General features: G+C 35.3%; 1 protein-coding gene across 1 annotated transcript in view; it reads left to right on the top strand.

Annotated features, from left to right (window-relative positions):
- LOC150109359 (uncharacterized) overlaps positions 1 to 19,396 on the top strand; it is a 116,005-nt gene that overhangs the window by 89,089 nt on the left and 7,520 nt on the right. Inside the window, exons 7-8 of the mRNA XM_090407662.1 lie at positions 952 to 1,058; positions 11,839 to 11,900. Coding sequence (XP_090263788.1) covers positions 952 to 1,058; positions 11,839 to 11,900 — 169 coding nt within the window. The remainder of the gene's footprint in view (positions 1 to 951; positions 1,059 to 11,838; positions 11,901 to 19,396) is intronic.

The raw sequence follows: 19,396 nt of genomic DNA on the forward strand, positions 1-19,396 counted from the left end.
GTTATGCATTATGGCATAATGAGATATCCAACAGCATGTTATGTTGGTGAGATTATGTTTGGAGTAACAGTAACAGATGAGGTTAGAGAACTTGGGAGTAACAGTTGATAAAAATTCAAAGGTCACATAACAAAATAGCAAATACAACTCAGAGGATAATTGCAATGTTAAAACAAACATTGACATGTTAGAATATGGAAGCTGTTTTGCTCCTTTACAAGACCTTGATACAGCTGCACCTGGACTAACTGTGTGCAGATTTCATCTCCTGTGTTACAGAGGGATAAAGAAGTTATGGAAAGGCTGCAAAGAAGAGTTACAGAGATGATATTGGGATTATGAATTGTAGATTATGAGGATAAATTGAGAGTATGTGGACTGCAGATATTGGTAGACAGAAGAAAGAGGGGTGATATGATAGAAGTCTGTACATTTTTGAGAGGGCATTATAGGATATTGGTTGATAAAAATTTTCCATTATATGGAAGAATGAGAAGAGGATAAGGGGACATCTGTGGAAGTTTATGTACAGTCAACAAAGGGGTAAGAGCTAGATTTTTCTCTCATAGAGCCATGAGTGAATGGAACAGTTTACCTGTTGAAGTAGAGAGTTCATCTAGTTGGATTAAGAAAAGGTGTGACAGCTGGTGTGGGTGATGTATGTCCTCCCTCGATGAATCCTAGACTCCCTGGAAGTCTAATAATATTATTAGCATTATTTATTTATTATGATCTATTATCATATTTATTATTAATGATAATATACAAAAAAGTGAAATGTTTGCATGTGAATATTGTGTAATGTGCTGTATTTGTCTTGAATACAGAACATACAATTAAGAAATTTTAATTGTATAAATAAATAAATTTTAAATATTTTGGAGATGCTGTATTGAAAATTTATATCCCACCAGTTGATGCAAATCATTACATATATAACTACTGTTTCAGGAGACAAAGAATTTTCCTTTACTTTTTTACTCCATTCTTATTTTACTGTTCCTGACATTACCAAATGTGAAGTAAGTGGTCTTAAGGGATGTACGTATATTGATAAGGTAAGATTTTGATTATTTTCTGAACTAAATCATCAAGTACTAAAGCATATTAAGAAATTAATGACAATATAATTCATTTTAACTTAAGCTTTATTCTGGAGAAATCTGCATAATACAAGGATATCTTATGCCACTTTTTTTTTAATTGATTGCATTCTTTCATTTACACTTTTATGCAATTTAATATGAAATTTTTTCACAGTTTGCTAGAAATTACCGAATTGTTATTCCTTGGTCAACATTACAGTATCAAACACTCGTTGCTCTAACTATTGTTCACATTTGATGAGTGCATCATCACACTGACGATGCATTCATAACCATCTCTGGCAACCTATTCCTCCTTCCCCAAACAAAAAATATAGTCCTCACATACTTGATAATCATATTATTATAAAATTTCCAGGGGTGACTCCCTCCCCTTGTTCTCTCCCTTCTTGTCACGTACTGTAAAAAAAAGTCTTCAGTGTCAATCCTATGAAGTCCTATTAATAACATAGATGAATTAGAGGGGACATAGAGAATGTGTCAGCTAGTTTTTGAAACCAGCTGGCTTTCAGTCAATTGTCATAGGGAGCATTCCATAGACCTTCCACAATCTTTGTCACTCGCCTTTGGATCCTCTCCACCAATTCATCTCCACAGAATCCTGGTGTCCAGATCCATGTGCAGTAGCTCAGATGTAGACTTATTAAAGCCTTATAAAAGTAAACAATAACTTCTCTATCGCTGCTTGCTAGTGTGTTCTTCATTGTAATCTGATGTGGTGTTTTTGGCTACCTTCATAATATGTCCTCTAAACTTTAACTCCATGTCCACAATCATCTCATCAGTTTCTTGCAGTTCAGTTCCATCAATGTAGTATACAGCTTGTGATCTCTTCCTAGAAGTGCATCACCTTACACTTGGCCATGTTAAACTGATAGCTATTTATCTTTGCCTATACTACCAATCTATTTGCCATCCTGCAGGATCTATTATCAGCAGACAACTGAATATTTCTCCTTAAGTTATTTCCTATAACACTGATGTACAAATTAAATAGCAGAGGACTAAGTACTGCACTCGCTTTCTCCTCAACTCATATCCCCCATACCAGTGGTTAAATTCAACCCGGAACATTTTTATGCTTAAGGATCAAAGCTGTATAACTGAGAGGAGACCTCCACATAGCCTTTAAAGGAATGCGGAGAACCGACCAGGGCTTCTGACCTAATGTTCAATCCTCACCTTCTCGTGGTGCACCCTGTTGGGTATCTACTTTGATACTGAACGAACGAGGATGGGCTGGCAATTTGGGATTTAGCCGACCAAATTGTATTCTTATTGGTTAAACCAAAATAAAAAATGATGGTACAACATGACAAAATTTCATGCCGGCTGGTGCATCGCCCGGTTAAACAAGGTCCCCGTTGCTTTCGCCAGGGAACCAGGGCGAACAGCGAAAAGTCAGCTGCTGGAACAAATCTGAAAACAAACCCCAACTCAACATCGCCAGAGTTAAAGATTGGTACTATCAACATAAGAAGCCTGAATGGCAAAGAAATGGAGCTAGCTGAGGAATTAGATAAGTACCAGATCGACATAATAGGGGTGACTGAAACAAAAAAGACCAAAACTGGTGAGATCTTTCTGAGCAATAAATACAAAATGTTATATTCAGGCAATGACAATCAAGGAAAAGAAGGAGTAGCCATAGTATTCAACACAAAATATGAGGCTAATCTTCTTGAATGGCAGTCAGTCTCAAGTAGAGTAATGTGGGCAAATATGAAAACGGGGAACTGGACAATGAGACTTATTTGTGCCTATGGTCCCACAGAAGGTTCTACTAAGGTAGAACTGGAGGAATTTTTTGAGGCTTTAGAAAAAGCAACTGACACAATGAAAAAGGAAAAGTTGGTCCTTGTTGGGGATCTAAATAGCAGAGTAGGAAATGATTGTGAGACATACAAAAATATTTTGGGAAAATTTGGAGAAAAGAGCAAAGCTAATAATAATGGCAAATATCTGTTGGATTTCTGCTCAGGACATGGACTAGTTATTACTAACACCATGTTCCAACATAAAAATGTGCACAAATTCACATGGAGAGAAGAGGCTAGGAATACGAAAAGTCTCATTGACTATGTTATTGTTGATAGTGATGTTTTCCCCCTGGTGCAGGACACCAGACTGTACAGAGGATTTGAAATTGGAAGTGATCACTATTTAGTCTTGAGCAGGATAAAATTGAATTACATATTGAAAAGAATAACATGTAAGAAAGTTTTAAAGTGAATAAAAGTTGAGCAGCTCTCAGATGTGAACTGTAGACTAAAATACACAAAGATTATTGAGGAAAAAATGAAAGAGTTTGAGAACAGTAATCAAACCTTGGAGATTCAGTGGCAAATTCTGAAGAACACATTGATTGATTCTGCCAGAGAGGCATGTGGTGTTATCTGCAAGGATAAAAAAAATCAGAACTCCCTGGTGGACACAGGAAGTTAAACAGGCTCTGAAGGAAAAGAAGAAAGCATATCAAAAGTTCCTGTTAAATAAGTCAGCTTGTGCTCTTAGAGAATACAGAGACAAATGCAAGAATGCTAAACACTATGTAAAACTAGCTAAACAAAAGTCATGGGAGGACTTTGGCAAGAATATAGAAAATAAATATCAAGAAGTTGGCAAAATATTCTGGAGCTTGTTGAAGAAGCTTAAGAATGGAGGAAAGACTGCTGTAAAAGGAATTAGAGATGATAAAGGTGACATGAAAACGGGAGAAAAAGATATCCTTGAAGTATGGAGTAATTACTTTGAAAAACTGCTAAATGAAACAAGCAGTGATGACAGCACAGTGGTAAAAAACACTCACCAGGCATGCAGTCAGGAATACATATCCATACTTGAAGTAGAAAAAGCCATCAAAGGCTTGAAATGTGGAAAGGCAGCAGGAGTAGATGATATTCGACCAGAAATGCAGAAGTATGGTGGTATAAGAGTCTTACAGTGGCTGCACTGCATAGTTCAGAAAGCCTGGACAGAGGGACGAATTCCCGATGATTGGAGTAGAGCTCTCATAGTACCCATATATAAAAAGGGAAATAAAACTGAATGTGAGAATTACAGAGGTATTTCCCTACTGAGTGTTCCTGGCAAGATCTATGCAAGTATACTTGAAAAACGGTTGAGAAGAATTGTGGAAGAAAAGCTTGATGAAGAACAAGCTGGATTCATGCCAAATAGAGGCTGTGAGGATCAGATCTTCACTTTACGACAAATAGTCGAGAAAGCATGGGAATATAACAAAGATCTGTATTTAAGTTTTGTCGATTTGGAAAAGGCATATGACAAGGTGCCAAGAGAGAAGCTATTCAATACGCTGCAGTTATATGGTGTCAATGGGGCATTATATCAAGCACTACTTAGTCTTTATTTGAGTTGTAAGTCGGCAGTTAGAATTGAAGGAAGTACAGGAAGATGGTTTAATGTTAAATCTGGTGTGAGACAAGGATGTACATTATCCCCTCTGTTATTCATTATCTATGAAGGAATTCATTATGAAGGAATGTGGTATTAAAAATTATATCATACTTGGAAATGTTAATGTCAGCTCTTTGCTTTATGTGGATGATGTTATACTTCTAAATAAATCCGCTATAAGTCTGCAAGATTCTCTGACTAAATTGAATAGCTGTTGTAATAGATATGGTATGAAGGTCAGCAATAAAAAGACAAAGACAATGAAAATAGGCAGAATCATTGAAAATGTCAACTGTGTTGTGAATGGAGAACCTGTGGAACAAGTAAAACATTTCAGCTACTTAGGCACGATTTTTACTGAAGATGGTAAATTAAATATAGAAATAGACAACAGAATCAGCAAAGCTGGTATGGTGGGAAGTCAATTGAATAAATTCATATGGAATAAGAAAGAAATTAGTCGGAACACTAAATTAGCTGTATACAACACAGTGTTCAAACCAGTTTTAACTTATGGATCTGAGAGCTGGGTGAGAAGTAAAACACTTGACCAAAGACTAGAGACCGCAGATATGAGAGTCCTGAGAAAGATTAGAGGTGTGAACAGATGGCATCAATGGCAATATCATATTAAAAATGAGGATATTAGGAAAGAACTTGACATTGTCAGCATCCAGGAATGCATTAGCAGAGCTAATCTCAGGTGGTATGGCCACTTAAATAGAATGGGAGAAGAAAGATTAGCAAATCAATTGTTCTCTGCCAGGTTGGCAGGAAAACGATCCAGAGGAAGACCAAGATAGGCTTAGATGGAATATCAGCTCGGGTGTTGCGTGAATGTGCAAATGAATTGTCAACCCCTCTTACCTAGATATTTAATTTAAGTTTGAACTCTGGTATGGTCCCTAGAGAGTGGAAGTTAGGCAAAGTGGTTCCTTTGCATAAGGGTGGCTCTAAAACTGCGGTATTGAATTACAGACCAATCACCATCTCAGGAGTAGTGGTAAAATATTGGAAAAGTTGGTTAAAGATAAAATTCAAGAATGGGTGGATCAGGATATGATACTCTATAGAGGCCAACATGGTTTTGTTAAAGGTAGATCCTGCCTTAGCAATCTATTAACTATTCATAATAGGATAACATCCGAGTTGGACAAAGGAACTGGCTACACAGTGGTACTTCTGGATTTTGCTAAGGCTTTTGACAGGATACCCCATAGAACACTGTTACGCAAATTGGAGCAGATGGGAATGGATATTAAATTGGTGATATGGATAGGAGAATGGCTCAGGGAGAGATACCAGAAGGTGGTGTATGGAGGAGCCAAGGTCAGGATGAGGCAGGTGAACAGTGGTGTGCCTCAGGGCTCTGTGCTTGGGCCAATGTTGTTTAATTTGTATATAAATGATATAGGAAACGGCTTAAAGGGAGATATTCAGTTGTTTGCTGATGATGCAAAGTTGTGTAGTGCAATAAAAAATCAAGCTGATGTTGAAAGTTTGCAGGAGGATTTAAATAAGCTGGTAAAATGGGCAAAAGAAAATGGATGTCAGTTCAATGTGGAAAAGTGTAAAGTCATGCATTTTGGGATTAAAAGATTACCAGCTGTGTACTACATCGATGGAAAGGTACTCCAAGAGATTGATGAGGTTAGGGACTTAGGGGTATTGGTAGATAGGGAGATGAAGTTCAGAGGACACATTGCTAAGGTGTCCAAGATTTCACATAGGATTACTTGGTTGTTGAGGAACACACTGACATCCAGAGATAAAGAGGTTATTATTCCCCTTTATAAAGCATTGATACTTCCACATTTGGATTACTGTGCTGGTCACCTGGATTCCTTGGAGATGAGGAGGCTGTGGAGAGGGTTCAGAGAAGAGTGACCAAGTTGGTGAGTGATATAAAAAATGCTCCCTACATTGATAGATTGAGAGCTTGTGGATTGCAGAGATTGGTTGATAGGCGAAGAAGAGGGGATATGATAGAAACATTCAAATTACTAAAAGGTTTTTATAGGATTGATGCAGGGGAAATGTTTCAGCTGTGTGATAGTGATGGAAGAACAAGAGGTCATCTGTGGAAATTAAAGAAGAGTGTGGTTAACAAAGGTGTCAGAACAAGGTTTTTTGCCTGGAGGGTGATGAATATAATCACAAATTTGACAAGTCGGTGCAGTCTAAATAAGCTAAATTAGAAATTTACTGAGGAATTTGAGTTATTTATTTCATCATTATTATATTTCCATATTTTTTTCTTTTCTGCATAAACATAACAAGTTGAATAGACCTACTGTTTTTTTTTTCATCATTCATTTAACCTCATGTTATCTTAAATTGAATTATCTTTTAATGTGTTAGAAGTATTGTATTAATTTGTAATTTTGTATTTGTATTTAATGTTTCTGGTGGTGAGAAAGAGAAGGCCTGATGGCATTAACTCCACCAGAATAAATAAATAAATAAAATTTAAAAAATGTTGCAACACTCTAGCAATAGCCTCACATTTATGATCCTTCTTTAAGGGCCCTGGAGCTTATTCATTTAGAATTTAACCACTGCCCCATATACTACTCTTTGATATCTGTCCATCGGTTACTCTCTTATCCAAATCACCAGTTTCAAATCCCCCTTCTTTGCTCCAATTTATGCAGTAGAGTTTCACATGGAAAACTATCAAATTGCCTTTTCATTACAGCAGTAAAAAGGATATACTGAGGAAACAGTATGTAGATGAAACAGCATGCTGTGATCTAGTATCTGATTTTAGAATATATTTGACATTGTTAGCAAATGAAAGTTGTTTATGGAAAAAACTAGTATATATAGAAATTAGCACTGTTCAAGGTTGGGCTATGCGTGTTTCTAACACAAAACCTCATACGCTACATTTGGATTTCAGCAATATAGTGGGAAACCATGAATAGCAACTGATATGGCTTATCATAATAGTAATGATTGAATGATTACAGATAATTGTTTCCTAGTAGACAAAATTTGTATTTCATATGAGTGCATGCAATAATTTGCTATTTCAGATATCAAAAGTTGTATACACAGTCATTTCTCTGCACTGGAGAACTGAAACGAAGCATGCAGACTATGTAGACATTTGATATCAGTTGCTGCTATAGAACAGGCGAAAATTCTTATGGAATATTATTACTGAGAATGAAAGCTGAATGTTTCATAAAGGCAATCTAAAGAATATCATCATATAGTTCAGTTTGTCAGCATGAAAAAATTTAAGACTCCATCCTATGCTAACAAAGTCATGCTCATTGCTTTTCAATATGTTAATGACATAGTATTCAGAATTTATGCCTACTGGTGCTGCCATTAACCATGAGCACTACTTTGGAATACTGCAAAAAATTCAAGGCATGGATCTGCTTTCCTTCCAACAGGATAATGCAAAGTCTCACATAAAGCATAGGAATAGCTACAAATATTCATGTTAGATTCATTATCTTGGGCTAACCACCAAATCATCTAGACTTGGCTCTGATTTCTGTCTCTTTCTAAAACTGAAAGAACATGACATCATGTCATATGATGAAATCAAGAAAGCAGTGAAGCTGCAAACCCATCAATTTCTCAATTCTCTCATGACAGACTTATGAAACTATCTGTGTTTGTAGAAATGATTATGTTGAAAAATAATTTGTGAAAAAATTGCAAAATAAAGTTGAAGAAAAGCATCTGTTTTTGTTTCACTGAAATATGTTTTCATAATAGAGAGTGAAAAAAAAAAAATTAGGAGGCATCATTTTTCGTTGGGTCCTTATATGATAAATTATTAAAATCTGGATATATTCATGTCTTAGCAAAGCATTGTTTGTAAAAAAAAAAAAAAGAAAAAAGAAAAAACTTTCATATTGTACATTAAAACTGAGCATGGTGTGGAAATTTAAGAGAACTGTATTCTTGGAGGAAGTTAAAAGTTTAAAATAATGTTATTGTTGTTTTTTTTGAAAAAAAAATGCCTTACTGTTTTGTGTAACATTTTTTACATATAATATAATAATACAGAAATTTTATGTCTAGCATAATTTGTCTCTTAGTTATGTTTGTTTTAAAAGCAGGTACTTTAAATTTGAGAATACCTGCTTTAAAAAAAAAAGAAAGTGATAATACATTTAATCAGGATTTTCAGCAATACTCCCAAGCAGTATGATGACACATAGTTGAGGTGTAAATTTCCGTTATGGGATTATAACATATTCAGCAATAATCTGGCCGTTAGTGTCCTTTAATGGAGTGATGTGTGCTGTTTATTTAATTTATGTCAGCCTTACAGTGGGAGATCCTCTGAGGTTTCATATTGTCATATAAGTGCTTCTAGTATCATATTTGAAAGAAATAGCTACAAGTACCCTTTTATTACAGAAAAAAACCTGAGTTTGATTTTTGTTATGATGAGAGGAATTTTTATATGGGCTTTTTCGAATGAAGGTGACTTGAGCAGGTCTTGCATAGAGGTAGTAAGTTTTCCTTAAGGAAACTTGGATTTTTTTTTTACTCCAAAACAACAAATCAGCCAAAGAATATGTGTAGTTAACAGACCAAAATAATATGTAGGGATAATAAATGATATAGTGTAGATGATGGATCATGTAATGTAGTGGCATGCTGTGATTAATCCATTGAGGTATTGTTTAATATTTTTAGATTAAACTAATGAAAGATCATGGTATGTGATTATTTGTAATTAACTTAATCCAGTTTCATGTAATTTTAAGCTAAGGTTATATCTATATTTAAGAAAGGAGACAGAGATGATTGTGAAAATTACAGAGGAATAAGTTTATTAAATACAGGTTACAAAATTTAAAGTAAAATCATGAAAAATACTGTTCTTCCTTAATGGTATCTCTACCTTGATGTGGTGAGGCTTTCACACACCAGTAGTCTCAAGCTATGCCAGGGATACCCTCATCTTCCAGTTTGGGGTTTTTGTGTAATGCTGTTACTGTACTAAACTGAGACTCTTCAACTGGAAAATTCATCGGATAGAAACAATGGAAAAACAACAAAGAAAGGATAAAGGTAAACAATTAAGAATCTTGGACATTTTAAAATTATCCTCATGGAAGTAGAACAACAAAGGAATTAGAATTAGCAAAACAGCTAAAAATATTAATATAGCCATGATAACAGAAAAAAAAAAACAATTAAAAGGGAACGAAAGATATAGATCGCTTTATTATGTTATATAGTGGAATGGACCAACATATCAGAGCTTCTAATGACATGGCCATTTTAATCGGTAATAAATGGAAAAATGAAATACAAAAGTACAATTTTATAAATGATTGAATTATAAAAACAGTTAAATAAAAGTGATAAAAATGACTATATTAATAGCAGGTGATCTATTAGACTTCTGTATTTTCAGTAATTTTAAAATAACTAATACTTTTTTTTTTTTGAAAATAAATAAATATACTTAGAAAGACAGAGGAACAAAAGCTAATTGATTATATCATTACTAATCTGAAACCAGCTCCACATGTAAGAGATGTATATGTTTACAGAGGAAATGAATTTTTTTTCCAGATGATTATTAGTAATTTCTAAAATAGAAATACTAACAAAATGGAGAAAGGAAGTTAATAAGAAAAAACAGGAAATAGAACACGTATATTCTATTACAAGAAGAAAGTATTAGAATGCTATATCAATTAATTAACAGATGAATAAAAGAAGACAAAATCAGTGAAGATATGGATGAAGAATGTACAACTTTAATAAAGATAATTCATAAAGCAACCTCTGAAGTATTTCGAAAGAAAAATAAAATATTAAAACGAAAAACATTAAAAATTTGGAACACCGATACAGAAAATGCTATAGAAATGCTATATATGCAAGAAAAGTCTGCAACTGAGATTCACCAAACTTTGTGTGAGACTTTAGGGAACTGTGTCCCAGCATATCCAACTGTTGTCAGATTGGTGGTCAAGTTTAAAACTGGACATCCTGAGACAACAAATGGGGTCATTATCCACTAACATCTGGACATGCAGAAGTTCTCAGCAAAGTGAGTCCCCAAATGTTTGAATTCCAACCAAAAGAGAGAACGTGTGCTGTCATCTCAAGGAATTTTGGGTCATTTTGAGAAATCAGGTGCAAATTTTTTGTCTCTTATTGTGACTGTTAATGAAATATGGCTTCATCACTATGATCCAGAAACCAAACAATAGTCAGTGGAGTGGAGACACAAAGGTTCTCCACGGCCAAAGAAGTTCAGAGCCCAAAAAGTCAGCAGGGAAAGCTCTTGCCTTTGTCTTTTGGGATATAGATGGTGAGGTATTTGGTCCTTACCAAATACCTCAAAAAAAAAAAAAGTGAAGCTATTACAGCAGCAGTTTATTCAACAGCTCTGAAGAAAAAAACGCTATGGGAAACTGAGCAGAGGCAATGTTACTTTTGCAGGACAACACACCTGCTCACAAAACCCATCAGACAATACACAACTTGTGCTTTCAATGTCTGCCTCACCCACCTACCCTGTTCACCAGACCTGACCCCATGTGATTATTTCCTATTCCCAAATTTAAAGAAACACTTGAAAGGAACAAAATTTACACAGATGATGAAGACGTATCTGTAGCTGAGAATGCAACAAGGGAAAGATTTTTTTTTTTCTAGAGGATTGCAAATGATGCAGTAGCATTGTAACAAGTGTATAACACTTCATGGGAAATATGTAGAATAATATGTAAGTTACATAGCTCTACCTCAATTCCTTCATGGTGATTATCACAACTTTTCAGCACACTCTCGTAGTTAAGAGCTCATGTTATATCAGAGTTTTTTATACAAGTGGGGAATGTTAGAAATATATGTAATATGTAAGAATAATGTGTAAGTTACATAGCTCTACCTCAATTCCTTCATGGTGATTATCACAACTTTTCAGCACATTCTCGTAGTTAAGAGCTCATGTTATATCAGAGTTTTTTATACAAGTGGAGGATGTTAGAAACCAGAAAGTGGGAAGAAGAATGTTGTATAACAGGATGATCTGTCCACATGCGTGCTATTCCTTGGCTCTGGCTGAATGAATTTTATTGAAATTCAGTATTTACGATCATACATTTGTCAAGCTCAATTTTTATTTTACTTGGACCATTAATAGGGACAAAATTTGAAATGTTAATTATATAGAGTAACTCCATTCTAAAGACTAAATTTCATTTGGTCTTTAGAATCCAGACGAACCTAGAGTTTATTTTAAATGAGCATTAAAATCATTGATTAAAATTTTTGAGATTTAAAATTTATGCTTAAAATATATTTTTATGTACAGATAAGAAATGATGTATTTAAGGAGGACAGAGATTTGGTGAGCATCAGCGAATTTACTGACAGGTAATTACTATATTTAGTTGTTTGTAACAATAAACTAGCAAGCTAAGCCTGTGTGCATGGAGAAATAGAATATTATTTACTGTTGAATATAAAGAGCAAACACAGATCTGATGGAGACATTGACTACTGTTGAGAAAATTTCTTTAATATTGTTCATTTTTCATATATCTATATATGATATGATAATATTATGATTTCCAGTACACAGCATTAATGTTTTATTGGTTTGACCAACCAACCTCTCATGTATAAACATAAATATATATTATATAATTCATATACACTGTTTCAGTATTTTGTTGGTTCTGCTTATAGCTAAGTAATCTGTAAAATTAATTAAATTTATTCAGACATCTTTACATAATTTGTGTATAGATCACCTTCATTAAAGGTGCTTAAGAGTCAAAGCTATATAACTAAGAGGAGACTTCCACATAGCCTTTTAAGGAATGTGGAGAACCTACCTGGGCTTCTGACCTAATGTCCAATCCTCACCTTCTCGTGGTACACCCTGTTAGGTATCTACCGGGATACTGAATGAACAAGATGGACTGGCAATTTGGGATTTAGTCGTCCAAATTGTATTCTTATTGGCTTAAACCACAATATAAAATGATGGTACAACATGACAGAATTTCATGCTTGCTGGGACATTGCCTGGTTAACCAAGGTCCCCATAGTTTTTCCAGGGAACTAGAGCGAATAGTGAAAAGTCAGCTATTGGAACAAATCCTGAACCACACCCCCAACTCAACGTCGCCAGAGTTTACGATCAGTACTATCAACATAAGAAGCCTGAATGGCAAAGAAATGGAGCTGGCTGAGGAATTGGATAAGTACCAGAGTGATATAATAGGGGTGACTGAAACAAAAAGACAAAGACTGGTGAGATCTTTCTATCATATTCTGTATACTCCCTTGAGGATACATGTCAGGAATTTGATGATGATAAACTTCATTATTATTTAGATTATGAATTTAGAATAAACTTAGTGACTAATCAAAAATGTATAAAAAAAAATTATTCTTACCTGTCCTTTGCTATCTTTGTGCCAGTAGATCACATGGAGAGCAAAAGTCATACTGTAGCAAAGAAAAGGTTACAGCTGTCTTCAAGGTAGTAAATAGTAATAAAGAAATAAAGTAGTAAATAACATTTTATATATAAAAATAGAAATTAAAAAAAAATGAAGTAATGCAATATCTACACATAAATAGAATTTATAATCAAATAGTTGGCATAAATTAATTCTTTTTAACAAGTTAAAAACTTTGTGCTACTAGCAAGAGCAACTTCTTCTGTTACTATGATGACTAGTGCTTAATTTCAGGCTTAATCTGCAGTTTATTTTTATGTGCTTCCTGTCATGATCACTGCCATTGGGTAATTAGCTTTTATCTTACGAACTGTCTGTGGTCTGTATATGGGAGCGATGTCATACAGTATGTAGAAAAAATATGAGCAGGTCTAGCATCTGCAGTCTGTCCTTACTTCCAATGTGGTGCAGGTAACATTGTCAACATTCATGCCAGAGGAACATAAGACAGTCTGAAATGTGTGTAATATTGAGCTTCCCAACAACATACTAGAAAAAGTACTAATCCACATAGGATAGTCTGGGAAATACTTTATTTTTAGGACATAGTTAAGAGACAGCTGTTTTCATAAGAGCAATAAAGCCAGTAAGTTTGCTTAACATAAAGACTTTGAAATAGGTACTGTGCAAAAAGCACCAGTAGCTATCTGTATACCTTGATGATTGATAGGATCCAATCATTGCAGGCTACTCTCTTGCAGAACCATAGGCTTGGGACCCATAATCTGCTTTGAGTGAACAAGTTCATGATAATAATGAAGCAAGGAAGATCGATCTGCACCCCTATTCAGTAGAGGATAGAGTGCGAAGAATATTTAGTGCTCTCTTATGCTTTTCTCTTAGTTGATGAATGTATGCTTTCTGAAAGATGAGTCCTAAGAACTTGACTTTTTTTTGCTTTCTAAATGCTGGAAAAGTGTGGCAGTTTTTGTTTCATTTTGTCTAATATCTTACAAAGATATTAGAATTTTCTGAAACTGGCCAGAGATAGGGTAGTATTTGTTTGCTTGTGTTAGATCCTTTCTTGGCTTTGGAATGGCAACGACAATTTACTTATGTCAAGAATCCAGAAACTCTTCCTCCGTAAGTATTCTCTTGTATGTATAGTAAGAGGAGATCCATAGAAGATGGAGGATGTTTTATCATCTCATAATTGATGTCATCAGGACCTATTGCACTGGCCTGAGAGAGTGAAAGAGCTAATTTTAGTTCCTCCTTAACAAAGGGCTGATTGTACAGCTTCCCATTTTCTTGCTGTTCTTTCAATATTAAAATTTCAGGAGGATATAAAACTGTTGGTGAGATTTTAGCAAAATTTGCTCCCCAACTGATTATAATGGCTTTGTTGATTAATGATGTTTTTCTGTATCTACTCTTCATTTTCTGAATTTTATCCCATACATTAATATGAGATAAAAATAATAGATATATGCTATCTATTAATCAAACAAACATGCTTGTTTGATTAATAGATAGCATATATTGGATCCAAGATTGCTTTTGACTCTGACATTTAACATAACATGCTTTGGCCCAAGCACATTTAAAATCTATGAGATTAGATGTGATAGGGTATCTATGAGATTAGATGTGATAGGGTATCTATGAAATATATATACCATGCTCTGTCTTGATCTCTTTTAGCTGCTTGGATCTCAGGATTTCACCAATTTTATCAATTTCCACTCTATGTGGAAATTGATATATTTTTGGAATTACAGTTATTGCTGAATGGACAACACAGTCTTTTACATATATCACTATTTCAGTGATAAGTGTTTGACTATAGCATGAAATTTTGGAAGGTGGGAAAATTATTTCATTTAGCCCATGATCCATGATTGCTTCCATATATGTTTTCTTAAATATTTCACTTGAGCATGGTAGGAGAGCATATTGTAAGATCTGTTGCATTCATCTTGACAATAGCCCTATCAAGTGTTAAGTCCATTAAAGTCATACATAAGTTGTATGAATGAGGCAATTGCAATATAAGGCTATTAAGGTCAATCTCATTTAACTCATAATTAGGTGGTAAATAAATGGAACATATTGTAATAAGAAATTCCACAGACTGACAAATGGCCACCACTTCCAAAGCAATGTGTTGGACATGTTGGAAAAAAGTATGGTCGTCCATTAGGATAGTGACTCCACGATGAGCAAGACCATCTCCAGATCTGTCCTTATTAATAGCAGTGAAATACCTTAAAGTGGGGTCCTCACTGAGTCTAAAATATGTTTTTTGCAACAGGACCTGGATATCTTGGCAAAATCCATGACTGTTTCACCTTAAAAATGTACTTATTCTTGTGGCTTTCTAGTTTTGTCCAGTTGCTGAGAAGTCAATGGCTTACCTTAACCAGGCTTATATTTGTCTGATTTGGGGAAGTATCGATGGCTAGTGTCCATTTCTTCCTCTGGAAAAAAATATTGCCTATATCTGATGCATCAGGATCATCTTTTGAGCTTAGTTTACTTCTGTTGACTGAGAGGTATTCTTTTTCTTTGGGGATGTGGGGGGAGGGGTGTTAGGTGGTTTATCTTTCAGCATACCCTTGACATATTTTTTTTTCAAGTGAGTTCTCACTGAACGGGATCATTTTAGGAACTGTTTCAGAAGTGATGTATTCCATAGAGAAGCACTCATAATCATAAATTCAGGTATGCTGAAATTATCAGGTGGTGAAATAGGCATACATGTTTGATTCACTTTTGTTATTTTCTTCATTGCCACTTTCTCAGCACAAGAGGATTTCATGACAGGTATGGTGGTAGTTATTTTATTATTATTATTATTATTTTTTTTTTTATGTTGAGCCCATACACAAGAAGTTGGTTGATCAACCTATAGTACATTAGTACTGTATATGGGTAGTGGGTTGGGAAAGGAGGAACTTGTTTTTACATTCGATTTAAAAGACTGTATATTGTATTCCTTGGGAAACACAACAACAACAGGGGGAAGACTGTTCCACAATACAGCAATTAAAGGAAGGAAGAAAGAAGAGGAAAAGAAACTTGTTCTATGGGTTTCAAGGTTGCACTATGAAGGGATGTTGAGCAGCAGTTGCACGTGTTCCAATGACCTTAGTATTAAGTGGGGGAATTATTGATGCTATTTCAGATGAACATTTTCCATAAAATATTTGTAGAATATACATATTGCAGAAACCAAACATCTGTGTGAAAGTGGGGGAGTGAGTTGGGTCATTAATAAGTCTAATTGCTCTCCTCTGTATTGAGTCAAGCATTTTGAGGAAGCTTTTAGGGGCTCCACCCTATATGTAAGAGTGGTATTCAATAGCTGGGTGGATTTGTGATTTGTATAAGGTTAGATGTTAGGATTGAAATAATGTTTTGAGCGAAAGAGAAACACTAGCTTTTTTGATGCTGAGGATGCAAGGTTGTGATGTGTTTATGCCAGGTGATGCTTGATGTCAGGGTAATTTCAAGAAGATAAATCTCAAATTGTCTGAATATTTGGATATTGTCAAAAATAATATTGGGAAAATTGACAAGGTTATCTGAATTCTGTTGGAGAATGGCTTGGAGATCAGAATTGAGGACAGTGGTGGTTGATGTTCTGTAAGTTGAGGTGAGTTGTACGGATTAAGGTTTATCAAATGAAAGAGAGGAGTACAATGTGCTGTCATCTGCAAAACTGTATTGGGTTAGAGGTCAGCTGAAGTAGGTCATTGATATATAGCAGGAAGAGGGTTGGTGAGAGGACAGAATCTTGTGGAACCCTGGCATTAGCTGAATGTTGAGAGGATAAGGAAACATATACAATCACACATAGTGTGTGTGTGTGTCTGTCCAGACAGACCAAATGATGGTAGTTATTTTAGTAAGCCTTTGTTCTAGACCTGGTCAAAAGCTTTGGAGATATCAAGTGCAACCACTTGAGATTCGCCAAACTTCTCCATGGCATTTGTCCAGAGATGGGTGACATGTGAGCAGATCTCCTGTTGATCGGCAGTGATGGAATCCATACTGGTGGTCATTTATTAGGTGGGTGCCTTCAAGGTAGTGTAGGAGTTGGGAATTGATAATTTTTTCCATTATTTTAGACGGGACTGAGGTGAGTGAGATAGGGCAGTAGTTGAACGGCAGTGACTTGTCAGCATTCTTGGGAATGGGTTGAAGTTGGAGTTTAGGCCACAGATGTTGGTGAAGTGGATATGCAAGGTTCTGTGAAGCATGTATTTGACCACGAAGGGTCTTGCACATTCCCTATGCAGTGCCTGCATTCTGGTCTCCATGATGGCATCACTTGATTTTTGCACCAATTTAACTTGTTTGTAGTCAGTGATCCAACTGGTGTCTCCATTTTGGCATTTTTCTTCAAGTTCTCTTCGAAGGGGGCATCCTTGTTCTCATTGTACAAATGTTAGGTCTGGTTCAGCACATATTTGCGATTGGGGTAAGTGTATTTGAACTTGTTGTTGATTGCTGTTATTAATTCAGATGTACTTGTCAGCATATCAGAAGTCACTTTTATGAGGTGTGGAAAGTTCGAAACGATGGCACATGACGATATTTTTAGAATCAATGTTGCATTTTTCTGCTAATTTGTTGATGTCTTCTTTAACAATATTCCATTTTACATCAGGAAGTTCAAAGTAACAGTGTTGATTTTTTTTGTTTTTGGCCTCCATCGAGTCATGTACTATTGATGCAATTAGGTCACAGAGTTCATTTCTGGGCAAGGGTGAAGTTGTGTTGTGGCACTGATCTTTAATTAGTTCAAGCCTAACTTCTGCTACTGGTATTTTGGAGGAAAATGTTTTGTTCATAGTATTGATGTGTTGTTTGAGATATTCGGCTCATTTGCCTAAGTTCCAGAGTTGTTTTACAGAAGGGAGGTACACCAAACAGAAAAAGAGCTAGTTGAGGTTGATAAATGGCTGGTGCACTGATTCATCACTTTTCGTGTGGGAAGCATGCTGCCAGTGGCAACAGAACTTGCAGAACAAAGTTTTTTTTTTTTTTTATCTGTGACCTCAGTTTTATAGCTGTGACACTTCATGGGTTTGTTGACAAGACATAGGGTGCTCATTTGTCATTTGCTTTTGTTGTTGCCATTTTTGCTTCATAAAGTAGGCACAGCGGGCGCTTACACGTGGCTGATTTTTAACTAAAAGATAGCTGATTTAATATACTATAAGTACTTGCAGGTTGTACAGAAGTGATCGGCTTCTTGATACCTGCTGTTAAGATTTCCGTTTAATGATTAATTTCAGTGAAAAGCACTTATAATAATGATAAAATGTGGGAGCACAAGTTTAGAGTAGCTTATTCACAGATGTTGCCTGGCGGAATGATGATGCTTTCTTTCTTTAGCTTTCTCTTTGCATCCTAGTATGGTATATTTTATTTTGTTTTTATTTTTTGTGTTTCTTTTTCATCATTCAGCCTTTAGCATGCACAGCAGTAGGCTGGATGCTCTCTTTTGATTCACATTTAGTTCCACATTTAAGTTTCTTTGCCAACAAGATTTGTTATCATGTTCTTTACTGCCATACTGGGCACAGATGGTAAAGCCACGACAAGCAGTTTGGGCATGCCCATATTTCTGACATTTAGTGGATTAGGGATGTAGAGCCTAATAGGACAATTGAGATATTCTGCTTTTAGATGTTGGAGATTTAGGGTGTATCAAAAGTAAGGATGGTTTTTCTGGAACCAGGTGACCATTCCTACCTCTGATGCCTTGATCTTTAAGCTCTGAACTTATCTCCTGATGTAACATGAGTAATGATCCCATTCTTATGTCACACATGTGGAATAATTGAGTATTTTATAAGGTTTTACCATAATTTGTATTCCATTCATTGATGTTGTTCTCAGTAGTTTTTCTAAGTGTGGTCGACACAATGTTTCCACTAGACTATCACTAGAATGTAGTTTCTTAACTGTTTTGGAGATCCTGTCAGTCCTTCTAAACTATTTTGAATAAAGAAGGGTGACATTTTCCCTATTGGCTTTTCACCTGTTGTATGGATGATGAAAAAAATTGTACACGCACAGTATATTGATCATGTCTTGTTTCTTATTTCTATTATCAGATGATATAGAAATTTAGAGATTTCAGTATCTATATTATCTGTATTTGACTGTGAGCCTACCAGGATAGTCACACCACATGGTAATGCAGTAAAGGCACTGGATCCCAGTGATGGTGGTCTGGAAGACAGGATAACGAAAAAGACTCAGGAGAAGAAGTGTAGAGAAAAAGAGGAAGGGCAAAATCTTTCGGTATCATCACTAGAAGGTTCCCTCCACCATGAACAGGTGTCCCACATGATGTGAAGCTACCACGTGAATAAGTTATCTGTGAATAAGCTACTCTAAACTTGTGCTCCTGCATTTTATTGTCATTATAAGTGCTTTTCA

This window comes from Typopeltis vanoorti, chromosome 2, assembly GCF_054136105.1.
Source record: "Typopeltis vanoorti isolate ZY-2024b chromosome 2, IOZ_Tvanoo_1.0, whole genome shotgun sequence".
In the NCBI taxonomy this organism is placed as follows: Eukaryota; Metazoa; Arthropoda; class Arachnida; order Uropygi; family Thelyphonidae; genus Typopeltis; species Typopeltis vanoorti.